The sequence below is a fragment of the Borostomias antarcticus genome, assembly GCF_949987555.1.
Source record: "Borostomias antarcticus genome assembly, chromosome: 1".
NCBI classification, from domain to species: Eukaryota; Metazoa; Chordata; class Actinopteri; order Stomiiformes; family Stomiidae; genus Borostomias; species Borostomias antarcticus.
In genome coordinates, this window is record NC_140234.1 from 56,279,554 (window position 1) to 56,292,053 (window position 12,500).

General features: G+C 52.4%; 1 protein-coding gene across 1 annotated transcript in view; it reads left to right on the forward strand.

Moving 5' to 3' along the window:
• Nucleotides 1-5,474, forward strand: part of slc23a1 (solute carrier family 23 member 1) — a gene marked incomplete at its 3' end in the record, with an annotated part of 13,835 nt that extends 8,361 nt beyond the window's left edge. The window contains exons 10-14 of the mRNA XM_084436844.1: nucleotides 866-971; nucleotides 2,420-2,549; nucleotides 3,373-3,516; nucleotides 4,098-4,193; nucleotides 5,170-5,474. Of these exons, the coding sequence (XP_084292970.1) occupies nucleotides 866-971; nucleotides 2,420-2,549; nucleotides 3,373-3,516; nucleotides 4,098-4,193; nucleotides 5,170-5,474 (781 nt within the window). The remainder of the gene's footprint in view (nucleotides 1-865; nucleotides 972-2,419; nucleotides 2,550-3,372; nucleotides 3,517-4,097; nucleotides 4,194-5,169) is intronic.
• Between the last annotated feature and the right edge of the window lie 7,026 nt (nucleotides 5,475-12,500).

The window sequence follows — 12,500 nt, forward strand, 5'->3', positions numbered from 1 at the left end:
GTGTTCAGTCTCGTGCTGTGTTGTGTGTGGAGTCGGGTCACGGTGTTCAGTCTTGTTACAGTGTTGTGTGTTGGGTCGGGTCACGGTGTTCAGTCTTGTGTTGTGCCGTATGTTGAGTCAGGTCACGGTGTTCAGTCTTGTGTTGTGTTGTGTGATGAGACAAGTCACGGTGTTCAGTCTCGTGCTGTGTTGTGTGTTGAGTCGGGTCACGGTGTTCAGTCTCGTGCTGTGTCGTGTGTTGGGTCATGTCACGGTGTTCAGTCTTGTGCTGGGCTGTGTTAGGCTGTGTCATACCCCGTTGTTACCATGGTGAGCAGGGAGTGAGACAGGTAGACCAGGAAGTGTTTCCAGAACGTGGGTTCAGTTAAAACTCAACCCTGAGGTCAAATCGAATGTCAGGGTTTCAGTTTTCACTCAACCCTCTTTCTGGAACACCCTCCAGGTACGTCTGATAGAAATACTACCTTCAGCAGGTTGGCATGGAGACAGGACACTTCTTTAAGTGGATACAAGAGTGGAACTGTGTTGTGTTGAGTGGTGAGAACTTGTGCCGTTTTGCTTTGTGTAGTGTTGTGTAGAGTTGTGTTGTGTAGAGTTGTGTAGTGTTGTGTTGTGTAGAGTTGTGTAATGTTGTGTAGAGTTGTGTAGTGTTGTGTAGTGTTGTGTAGAGTTGTGTTGTGTTGTGTAGAGTTGTGTAGAGTTGTGTAGTGTTGTGTAGAGTTGTGTTGTGTAGAGTTGTGTTGTGTTGTGTAGAGTTGTGTTGTGTTGTGTAGAGTTGTGTTGTGTAGAGTTGTGTTGTGTAGAGTTGTGTAGAGTTGTGTTGTGTTGTTGTGGTAAACGATGTCCTGTTCTGTTGATGCCACAGGGGCATCTTCACAGAGGGGGTGTGTTGCATCATCGCAGGACTGCTGGGGACAGGAAATGGCTCCACCTCCTCCAGCCCCAACATTGGTGTGCTGGGCATCACCAAGGTAACGTAGCTCCTCCCCTTCCTCTTGCTCCAGCCCCAACATTGGTGTGCTGGGCATCACCAAGGTAACGTAGCTCCTCCCCTTCCTCTTGCTCCAGCCCCAACATTGGTGTGCTGGGCATCACCAAGGTAACGTAGCTCCTCCCCTTCCTCTTGCTCCAGCCCTAACATTGGTGTGCTGGGCATCACCAAGGTAACGTAGCTCCTCCCCTTCCTCTTGCTCCAGCCCCAACATTGGTGTGCTGGGCATCATTAATATATACATGTAATATTTAAAAACGATTTAATATTTTCATATTTAATATTATTAATTTTAATAATATGTCTTTCTGCTAACTAATTGAGTCAACATTTGCTAACTGTTATTGAGCTGTGACTTTTGCCTCAGGTGTGACCGTGCTTTAGCCAGCTCCTCACAGCTGCTGTCAACACGCCAAGCACACGTATGACCAGGAGCCTCTCTGCTGTTCCGTGTGTCTGTCTGACCCCCCCTACTCTAGACCTGGTACAGAGATAGGCCCTGTGTGTCTGAGAGAGAGAGAGAGAGAGGGGGAGGAGAGAGAGATATAGAGGGAGGGAGAGAGAGAGGAGAAGAGAGAGAGAGAGAGAGAGAGGGAGGGAGAGAGAGAGAGGAGAAGAGAGAGAGAGAGGGGGAGGAGAGAGAGATATAGAGGGAGGGAGAGAGCGAGGAGAAAGAGAGAGAGAGAGAGGAGAAGAGAGAGAGAGAGAGGAGAAGAGAGAGAGGAGAAGAGAGAGAGAGAGAGAGAGAGAGGGAGAGAGAGAGAGAGAGGAGAAGAGAGAGAGAGAGAGAGAGAGAGAGGAGAAGAGAGAGAGAGAGTGTGTGAAAGAGAGAGAGAGAGAGAGAGAGAGAGAGAGGAGAAGAGAGAGAGATAGAGAGAGAGAGAGGGGGAGGATAAGAGAGAGAGAGAGAGATAGAGAGATAGAGGAACATAGGACAGGCCTCTCTGAGTAGAGCACAGATAACGCCTGGTTAACATCTCTCACGCTGGCCTTTTGACACAGTGGAAAACAATTGTTAATATTTACCGTTAATGAATAACTGAAGTTCTGTGTGAAGTGAACCACACGTTCATGGGCGATTAGGTATCTGGTGACACAGTGGGGTGTGGACATGCTGTGTCACGGTCACTTCAGCTCGCAATCTTTCCAGTGATGGTTTCTGTACGCTAGTGTCTTTCTTTTGATCCACAGAAAAAATCAAATCAAATGTAAATGTATCAGAATTTAAATGATTAAATTCACTCTTCGGTATAAATAGTGACATTTTCTCCCCCTCCGCCCCTCCCCGCCCTCTCTCTCCTCTCTCTCTCTTTCTGTTCACCCCCCCCCACCCCCCTCCATCTCTGACGCCTCGCACCCCCCCCCCCCCCCCCCCATCCCTGACCCCTTGCCCCCCCCCCCCCCCCACCCTCCCCCCCTTGCTCCCAGGTGGGCAGCAGGCGGGTGGTCCAGTACGGAGCGGCCCTCATGTTAATCCTGGGGACGGTGGGGAAGTTCACGGCCCTCTTCGCCTCCATCCCGGACCCCATCCTGGGGGGCATGTTCTGCACCCTGTTCGGTGAGTCAGAGGGGGGGGGGAGGACGGGGCTCAGGAGGCAGAGCGGATTGTCGGTGGTTCGAATCCCGCCTCCTCCTGTCCACGTGTCGAAGTGTCCTTGGGCGACACGCTGAACCCCAAATTGCTCCCAATGAGCAGGCTATTGGCTAGTGTAGAGCTCACCTCGAGTGGTAGGCTACTTGTTAAAAGTTGTTATTCTCATTGGCAATACATTTTTGTTTTGAACACTGACTCCATGCTGTGTGTTTCAGTAATAGTAGCCTATAGACTATTCTACTCAGGGACACTTCTGCTGTAAGAGCTTCCTGGCTTGTTTAATCCTTGTTATACATGTTAGGATAGGATTCTCATACGTTAGTGTGTCATATTAATTAAAAATTCCATGTTTCCACACCATTGTTACCACAAAGGAACATGAATTATGGGTAGTGGGCAACTTCTCCTGTTCTTTGGTAGAAAATCTCTGGTAGAAATCCTGCAGTGTGGTCGATCGACCACCAGGGGGCGATGCGACCCCAGAAAGCTCCCTGGTAACCCCGTCTCTCTCCTTAGCAAACACGTAACGACTCTGGTCAAAAAATCTCAATGATTTTAGGAGTGAGATCCTAACCGCATATGCTGCATTCCCTCTGAGTGTGTGTGTGTGAGTGTGTGTGTGTGTGTGTGGGTGTGTGGGGGGGGGGGCTCTGCAGTCCAGACCAGCTGGACAGGGGGGTCGACCTCATACCTGTATTGTGTATGTTCAGTATTGTCGTGTTCTGTGTCGTGTGTGTAAGAGTTTGTGTCCTGACTGTGTGTGTGTGTGTGTGTGTGTGTGTGTCAGGTATGATCACGGCCGTGGGGCTGTCTAACCTGCAGAGCGTGGACCTGAACTCCTCCAGGAACCTCTTTGTCCTCGGCTTCTCCATGTTCTTCGGCCTCGTGCTACCCAGCTTCCTGGACCAGCACCCCGGCAGCATACGCACAGGTGGACTAGACTGGGTTAGACCTGGGCTAAACTGGGCTAGACTGGGTTAGACCTGGGATAAACTGAGTTATGATTAGGGTTAGAGTAACTCTAAGCCTAGGCCTGGACATTGGAGCACAACGTCTGGGTTAAACTGGGTTAGACCTGGGTTAGACTGGGTTAGACCTGGGTTAGAGCTCTGTGTGTGTGTGTGTGTGTGTGTTTGTGTGTGCGTGTGTGTTGTGACTTGGTTTGTCCAGGGTTAGAGTAGGTTAGAGCTCTGTCTGTGTGTGTGTGTGTGTGTGTGTGTGTGTGTGTGTGTGTGCGTGCGCGTGTGTTCGACCTGGGTTCGACCTGGGTTATACACGTATAACTATTCGATATCTATAAGGTTTGAGTGACATGAAAACCGACCCCTGCCTCCTGAGGTAACACAAGCCCGTCTGAGACCTAGCATCTGGCCCTCAGCGCTAACCCAGCGTAGACTTTCACACAGAAACAGCGTGGATGTCAAAACTACAGTATCAAATACAATCGGTCAATCAGCTTGACACGTTCCCGGGATATCGGGGGATCAATCACACCGTCTTCGCTGTCGGCAGGAGTGTTGGAGCTGGACCAGATCCTCACCGTACTCCTGACCACCGAGATGTTTGTGGGCGGGTTCCTGGCGTTCGCTCTCGACAACACCATCCCTGGTATGGCAGCTATGTGACCAGCATGACTGGCCCAATTAACACATGGGCCAATTTAAAGACACACACACACACACACACTCGCACAAACTCAAACTAATGGAGGCATTACTCACATACTCACACACACACACACACACACACACACACACACACACACACACACACACGCACACACAGACGCACACTCGCACAAACTCGCACAAACTCAAACACTAATGCAGGCATGCACGCATATACTCACACACACACACACACACACACACACACACACACACACACACACACACAGACGCACACTCGCACACACTCGCACAAACTCAAACACTAATGCAGGCATGCACGCATATATTCACACACACACACACACACACACACACACACACACACGCACACACAGACGCACACTCGCACACACTCGCACAAACTCAAACACTAATGCAGGCATGCACGCATATATTCACACACACACACACACACACACACACACACACACACACACACACATGCACACTGATACACAAACATGTGGCACACACACTCATATACATTTTGCACGTACAAAGACCCTCACACACCACACACACACACAGACTCACACACCACACACACAGACCCTCATACGCCACACACACAGACCCTCACACACCACACACACAGACCCTCACACACACACACCACGCACGCAGACGAACACTGAACCCTGCTGATCGCGGTGGAATTATCACTCCCGGACTGTTTGTTTGTGTTTGTCTATCACATCACTAAGGCCAACATCCATCTCTCACTGAGAAGCAGCTGTTGCCTCTGACAACTGCTGTTTGTTTACTGTGTCACGTGTGTGTTAACCTCCTTGGTGTGTGTGTGTTTGGTTGTTTGTATGTTGACCTGTGTGACCTTGTGAGCCTCTGGGCTTTGTGTTTATGTGTCTGTTTGACCCTGTGTGTGTGTGTGTGTTTGTGTGTGTGTGTTTGCCCAGGCACCAGGAAGGAGCGTGGTCTGTTGGACTGGAAGCCCAGCCATGCCTCGGGGCAAGGAGGAGGAGGAGCGGAGGAGGCCTGGAGTACCTACGACTTCCCCCTGGGGATGGGCTCTGTCCGGAGAGTCAACTGCCTGCGCTACCTGCCCATCTGCCCCACCTTCCAGGGGTTCACCCGGGGGGGGCAGCAGGGGCGCAGGCCCAGCGACCAGGTGGAGGTCAGCGACGGAGACTGGAGGGTGGCAGAGGGCGGGGCAGTGGCTGGAGCAGACACCTCAGCTAGCGTTATCTGCACTAAGGTATAGCTAGCCTGTTAGCCTGCTAGGCTAGTCTGGCCTATACCCAGACACACTGTGCAGGCGCAGCTTTCTGCTAACTTGTCTGTAGCCTGTCATCTTGCTATCCAAGCCTGCCTGAAGGCACAGCCTGCAACTAGGTATAGGTAGCTTGCTAGCCAACAAGCCTGTACAGCTAAACTGTTGGCCTGCTAGTCTGGCCTGCACAAGCTTAGCCTGCTAGCCTGTTAGCCGGCTAGCCTGTTAGCCTTCCAGCCTAGCCTGCTAGCCTGGCCTGCTCTAGCCTTGCCTGCTAGCCTGTTAGCTGGCTAGCCTGTTAGCCTGCCAGTCTTGCCTGCTAGCCTGTTAGCCTACCAGTCTTGCCTGCTAGTCTGTTATCCTGGCCTGCTCTAGCCTAGCATGCTAGCCTGTTAGCCTGCCAGTCTATCCTGCACTAGCCTGCTAGCCTGACCTGCCTAGCCTGTGAGCCTTTTACACTCCTATGACTCAGCGCATCCTGCTGAGTGACTCAGATGTGAAATGTCATCATTTATATTTCTTTTATACACAGCTGTATATATATATTTAAAATTCTTTAAAAAAAAATATAAACCAACATCATTATACATGCAAATGACATATGACATGAATAATGTGTTTTAAAGTATTTTTCAGGTGGTTACACTACTCTGTAAACCTAAAGCATAACATTACTGGAAATAGAAACATAGAAAACTTTTTTGTGTAGTTGGGTTCAAAATGGTTGTTACATGAAATCCCTTATAATCCAAAATAAATAATTACAACTTAATAAACACTTAACAAAACGGATGTGTATCTATGATAAAAGAAAATAGCTACTTGTTGCCAGATTGTAGAGCCTTTTAGCGTAACCATTCACATCACAACCTCTTTTACCCAAGCTCAATTTTATAATTATGTATATATTTACACATTTATCCATCTCTACACAATCAACAGATCTTTTAGATTAATGAAACAGAAAAACATTAAACATAACTTTCTGTTATGTTTAAAGTCTGTAGCTGAACCAAGGGGTTCTTCTATCTATGCGCTCAATTGTCAATATAAATTCAATCCAATTCTCCCAAATTCTCTTAAATTTGTCCAGTTCCAGTCTAGAAGAGAGAGTCAGCTACTCCATCACATATTTACCATGATCACCTCAACCCAGTCCTCAAATGTAGGTACCTCTTCCTTCAACCATTTTCTGCTAATAGCTTTTTTACTCGCAATTAAAATTTGTTTTTTACACCAATCCTCTAAATCCTACATCCAATTCACCCAAGTATAGTCCATCAAATGGAAGTGGGAGGTCGACCTTCAGTATTTCATCCATGCATCTCTTCAATTCCTGCCCGTAGCTTCCAATGCGGGGGCAACCCCAAAATATATGGGAATGCTCCCCTCTGTCTGCTCTGTTTAGAATGTTATTTAAGTGAACAAATTCCTCACTTTATTGCTTAGTTAGTCTCCTTTTTATCTTTACAGCCATATTTCTGCTTCTTCCTTGAAGTTAGGATGATGCAGTATTTAGACAGCGAGCCTACAACTGGATGAATGTACTAAAGCAACCACAAAATGTTTTATTTGTTATATTTTTTATTGTGTACAAAAACAAGTAATATAATTGGCTTCTAGTTAGTCATGATCTGAACTCAAATGTAACATTATGCTTAATATTTATATGATCTAAAATATGATCTAAAACAAATGTTTAATTTATTCAAATATCACTGTTTTCACTGTGAATGGTTGTTTACATTATGAAGTGTGACAATAAACAAACCATGTAAATGAAAAACAAAAAGTGCTTTTGATAAAGAGATTAACGTTCTAACAATATTAAGTTAGTGTGTTGTCTAACATGTCTACTAACATGTTGATTGATGTTATTGTACAAACAGCCATGGTAAAAATGTGCGATGCAAATAAATACTCTTATAAAACATTTCACTCTGTGTAGAAAAAAAAAAAAAATGTCAATGAACTAAAATCACTCATTAATAAAGATAGAGGATGAACACCAGCAGTATTGTAGACTGAGAAAGACCGTTGTTGGACACTCAGAAAGACTGTTTGAGACTGAGAAAGACTATTGTACTCAGAAAGACTATTGGAGACTCAGAAAGACTATTGTAGACTCAGAAAGACTATTGGAGACTCAGAAAGACTGTTGGAGACTGAGAAAGACCGTTGGAGACACAGAAAGACTGTTGGAGATGGAAAAAGACTGTTGGAGACAGAAAGACTGTTGGAGACAGAAAGACTGTTGTAGACTGATCATATTGGACGGGCGGGAGGATGAGTAGGAGGACGGTGCGTCGTCTCAGGGTGCATTGTGGGGGAACTCTTGGGGCTGGGGCAGGACAGAGAAGGGCAGGCACTGAGGGGCAAACATGCCAGAGAAGTGGAAGGAGGGGTAGGAGGGGAAGGTCATGGGCACGGCGGTGGCGGTAACAGCCGAGGCGGCGGCGGCCATGTTCTTTTGGGGCAGGTAGACCTCAACATACTGACACGTCTCCGGGTCGAACAGCATCTTGCGTTGGGGCTGAGGGGGCGTGTCCACATAGAAGCACCGCCCACTCTCCGGGTCCAGTAGCAGGTGGCGAGGGGCGTGTCCATGAAGTTGGGCGGCGGCCATCTCGGAGAAGCCCCTCCCCTGTAGCCGGGGCTCTGTGTGCACGGTCGGGTAGCCTTTTACACTGCATACGAACTGCTGCTGGGGCTCTGGGGCGGCCATTTTGGCTCCGTCGTCTTCTTCTTTCCCACTCCCCGTTGGCTGAGGAGGGGAGAAACTGAACCCTTTGTACCCGTCTGGAGGAAGAGGGGGCTGGAGCCAGACGGGAGCCTGGATGTAGCTGACCTTCCCCGGGTGAGTCTGGAGCGCGTGGAACCCCAGGGGGCCCGAGGCGTGGAGGGCCTGGTAGGCCAGGGGACCCGGGGCGAAGAAATAGGAGGGTAGGAAGGTCTGGGGGATGCAGCCGGCCGTGGCCGGAGCGGGGAAGCCCAAGACGGCGCTCTGGGGCTGGGATCGAGGGGGCGGGTCGAGCCCCTGGCCCTGGCCGGCGTCGGCCACGCCCCCCGGCGCAGACTCGGATTGGTGGGTGTGTCCTGATGGAGACAGGTGAGCCGGCAGAGAGGAAGACTGGGGCGGCGATCTTTGTTTGTTGTTGTTATCTGTTGTTGTTGTTGTTGTTGTCGTCGCTGTCTTTCCGGACTGGCTCTGCTGGGGAGGCGGGGCCTCCTCGCTCCTGGGGGGTCGGGCGGGGGGGTCGCCCGCCGACCTGGCCTGTCCCTGCCCCGCGATTGGCTGGCTCCCTCTCCTCCCGGGGGACATGGGTAGAACCTGGGAGGCGGAGCTCGCGAAGCCGCCGTTGGGAATCCTGTCGTGCGATTGGTTCAGAGGGGTCCTGTTGACGAAGCCCCTGTAGTGCGAGGCGTGCTCCGCCACCGGTGTCCTGGCGACCGGCGGCGACACCTTCCTCACGCCCGCAATGTCCCGCGACGGCGGGCTGACGTCCTCCCGGCCAATCCCGGCGTCCGCGGGGGCGTTCCGGAAGGACAGGTTATAAGTGTTCTTCACCAGGCTCCTCATGTCTCTCACCATATGGACAGGAGCCATGCCTTTAAATATCCCAGCAGCCCCCTGGGCGGACCTCAGGTCCCCCCCCCTCCCTTCCCTCCCCTCTGTAGCGCCGCCCTCCTGGCCGTCTCGGTCTCTGCCGCCCCGCCCTGCGTCCGCCCCCTGCTGTGCCGCAGGAGGAGAAGGACGCTGTTGTTTACCGCCCCCCTTCTGGCCCCTCTGGCATTCCCCCTCCCCCCCCTCCTCCTCCTCCTCCTCCTCCTCCTCTTCTCCTCCGCTGCTTCTCACCTCCTCCTCCCTCCCTCCCTCGCGGCCGGGGCGCGCGTTTTTAGCTGAGTCACAGGATAGTCTGTCCCCGGGGCTCCGGTTAACCCACGTCTGTCCTCCTCCCGGCTGGAGGCTGGGTCTCTCCGTCCCCTCTCTCTCTCCCTCCCTCTCTCCCTCCCTCTCTCCCTCCCTCTCTCCCTCGCTGGCTATTTCGGATCTCCTCCTCTCCGTGCCCTGATACTCACACCCCGCTGGCGCGGACACACACTCCTGCTTGAGCGGAGGCTTCCGCTGGGTCCTGGTGCCCCCGCTTTTCTGCTGCTGGGCCGCGCTCTGCCCCGGTGCACGCTGGGTAGCGTAGTTCTTATCGGCGGCGCCGGGCCCGCGGGCCAGTGAGCCGTGGTAGAGGGAGTTCCTGGCGTTGTTGCGGGCCTCGGCGGGGGCGGCGGCGACGACGACGGCTGCGGCGGCGTTCTCCTGGGCCTCGCTCTCCCGGAGGGTGAGCTCCATCTGCATCTTCTTGGACAGCACGTTGGCGATGATGCACGACGCCATCTTGGTCTTGCAGGGGGCGAAGGCGGTCTCGTCCAATGAGAGGGACTTCTGCAGGCGCTGCCGCCGCTCGGGTGGCGCGGCGTCGTTCGGCACGGGGAGGTCATGTGACCGCCGGTGGAAGGAGGCGGGCGTGGAGTGCTGGCGTAGGAACGTCTCCCTGCGCTGGCGAGGAGGACATGACGCCTCCTCCTCCTCCTCCTCCTCTTCCTCCTCCTGTTGCTCCCTCCTCCTCAGCTCGATCTGTCGCTTGGGGACGGTCTTCCTCCCGCGCTCCTCTCCCCTCCCACCGCCCCCCCGCTGCTCGAGCGCCACGTCCACGCACTCGAAGCTCCCGGTGTCCGAGCAGCAGGGGGCGGGTGCGGCGGCGAGGGCGGGGCTGGCGGCGCCGGGGGCGGGGCTATCCGCCGGCGGGGAGCGGAGGGGGAGGAGGGCGGAGGGGGGCAGGTGGAGCGAGAGGTCCTCCTCGGACCAGACGGAGGCGGCGGCGTCGTCGTCGTCCTCGGAGGGCGGGGCCGGGGAGGGGGAGGGGCACGGCGGCGGCGGCTCGTACAAGTCGTACACCTCAAGGTAGTCGGCCTCGGGGCAGCGGTGTTTGCTGAGGAAGTGGCGCCCTGGTCCCAGCTCGCCATCGGACCGGTGCAGCCTGGCGGTCATGCTGGGCTGGTCACCCGGGTCGGGGGGGGGCGGTCGGGGGGGTTCTGCTCCGGGGGGCTGCCGGCGGGGGGGGTCCGAACGGGGATCCGGAACCTGGTTCTAGTCCGGTTCTGTATCCTAGTATAGGGTCCGTACGGGTTAACGTTCCTCCCGCGGTCCGGTCCCGGTGTCGGCGTCGTAGACCCGCGGAGCTCCGTGGCGTCTGGCGGTGCGTCTGGTATGCCGGTGGAGCCGGCCGTGTGTTGTGATAGCCGGGTGGCGCTTGGCGCTGGTTTGCTGCTGCCTTCGCAGCGGAGAGATTCCTGACTGCGGCAAGCGAGCGAGCGGCCCGGGACTGAGAGTGTCGGGCGGCGGCTTGCGGGAGCTTTTCTATTCCTGGATGTGAGTGACAGGCCAGTCTGCGCTCTGTCGCTGCCATCTGGCCACGCCCCCTCCTCAGCACGCCCCCTGCCCCCTCCCCCCTGCAGGCCCCTCCCCCTCTCTCCTCCCCTTCCCGCTCCGCCTCGAGCCCTGAAAAAGCCCCTCCATTTCCCAGCACTCCCAAGATCCCCTGTCCTCCTCCCCCTCCCTCGTCTCACCCAGAACAAGGGCCTCCCTGCTGGTCTCTCTCTGGGTCTCTCTCCTGGATAGGGTCTCTCTCCCTGTCCCGGGGTAGCGGGGTGGTTCGAGGGGTGACCCGTCTCCTCCAGGATCTCCCCGCCGTCACTCAGGGATCAGACGCACGACTCCTCTTCCTCCCCTCCCTCCCTCCTCCTCCTCCTCCTCCTCCTCCTCCCCCTCCTCCTCCTCCTCCTCGTCCCCCTCCTCCTCCTCCTCCTCCTCCCCCTCCTCCCTGCTCACACGGAGCTGTCCTCTGCAGCCGTGGCATCTTGCAGCAGACTCTCTGTCAGGGCTGGTTATACCCCATGGAGAATGTTGAATTGGAACCCGTGCCAGGTGCCGGATTACATGCCTCGTGAGTTCAGTTACTGAATTATGGCTGTAGAGAGATGAAGATGTTCATATTATCCTGAACGTTCACATACACAAGATGTTTGTCTTAACACGTTGCAATATTCACACTTATTACAGCCATACATTTAACTTCATTTCAAACCTTTATTTATACTTGTGAAGCACAGAGGTTTCCCTCATTTACAGTGATGACAAGTTCACACAGAGATACAAATCAAGAAAACAAACGCACAATACAATAATAATAATAATAATAATAATAATAATAATGATAATAATAATAATAATAATAATAATGATAATTAAAAACAGTTACAGGTTGAAGTACATAGGTCTAGAGCCATGGATTTAAACTCTGACTGGAGGAAGGACCTCAAGCTTTAGAGTCTGTTGTGAGGTATTCCAAGTATAAGGAGCATCATGGGAAAAAGCAGCCCTTTCAAGTTACATTACATTACAGTCATTTAGCAGACGCTTTTATCCAAAGCGACTAACAATAATTGCATTTAACGTAGGAAAAGCCAATGTACTACTACTTGCCAGAACTCACAAGTGCAGTTCAGTTCAAGCGCATTGTGTTGCCTCTGGGTATGAAATGCGCTATACAAATAAAGCTTTGATTGATTGATTGATTGAGTTCAGAATCCAGAATCCAAGCTCAGAATGCACTTGAGGAACCCTGAGAACAAGCCCATCGTTAGATCGGATCTGGTAGGTGCCAAGGCTCCAGTCCAACAGAGACGAGATGTATGGTGGAAGTTTACTAATAATGGCTTTGAAAATAAACAAATACCAGTGATAGTTACGCCTTAGAGAAAGACATGGCCAGCCCACCTTATGATTAAGAACACAGTGTTGAGTGTCATAACTATCACCCGTAATAAATCTTAGGGTGGCGTGGTAGACAGAATCCAAGGGTTTAACGGTTGTCACGGAAGCATGTCTATAGATAATGTCGCCATCGTCTAATACTGATAGAAAAACAGCTTGAACAATACATTTCTTTGCAAAAAAGAAGA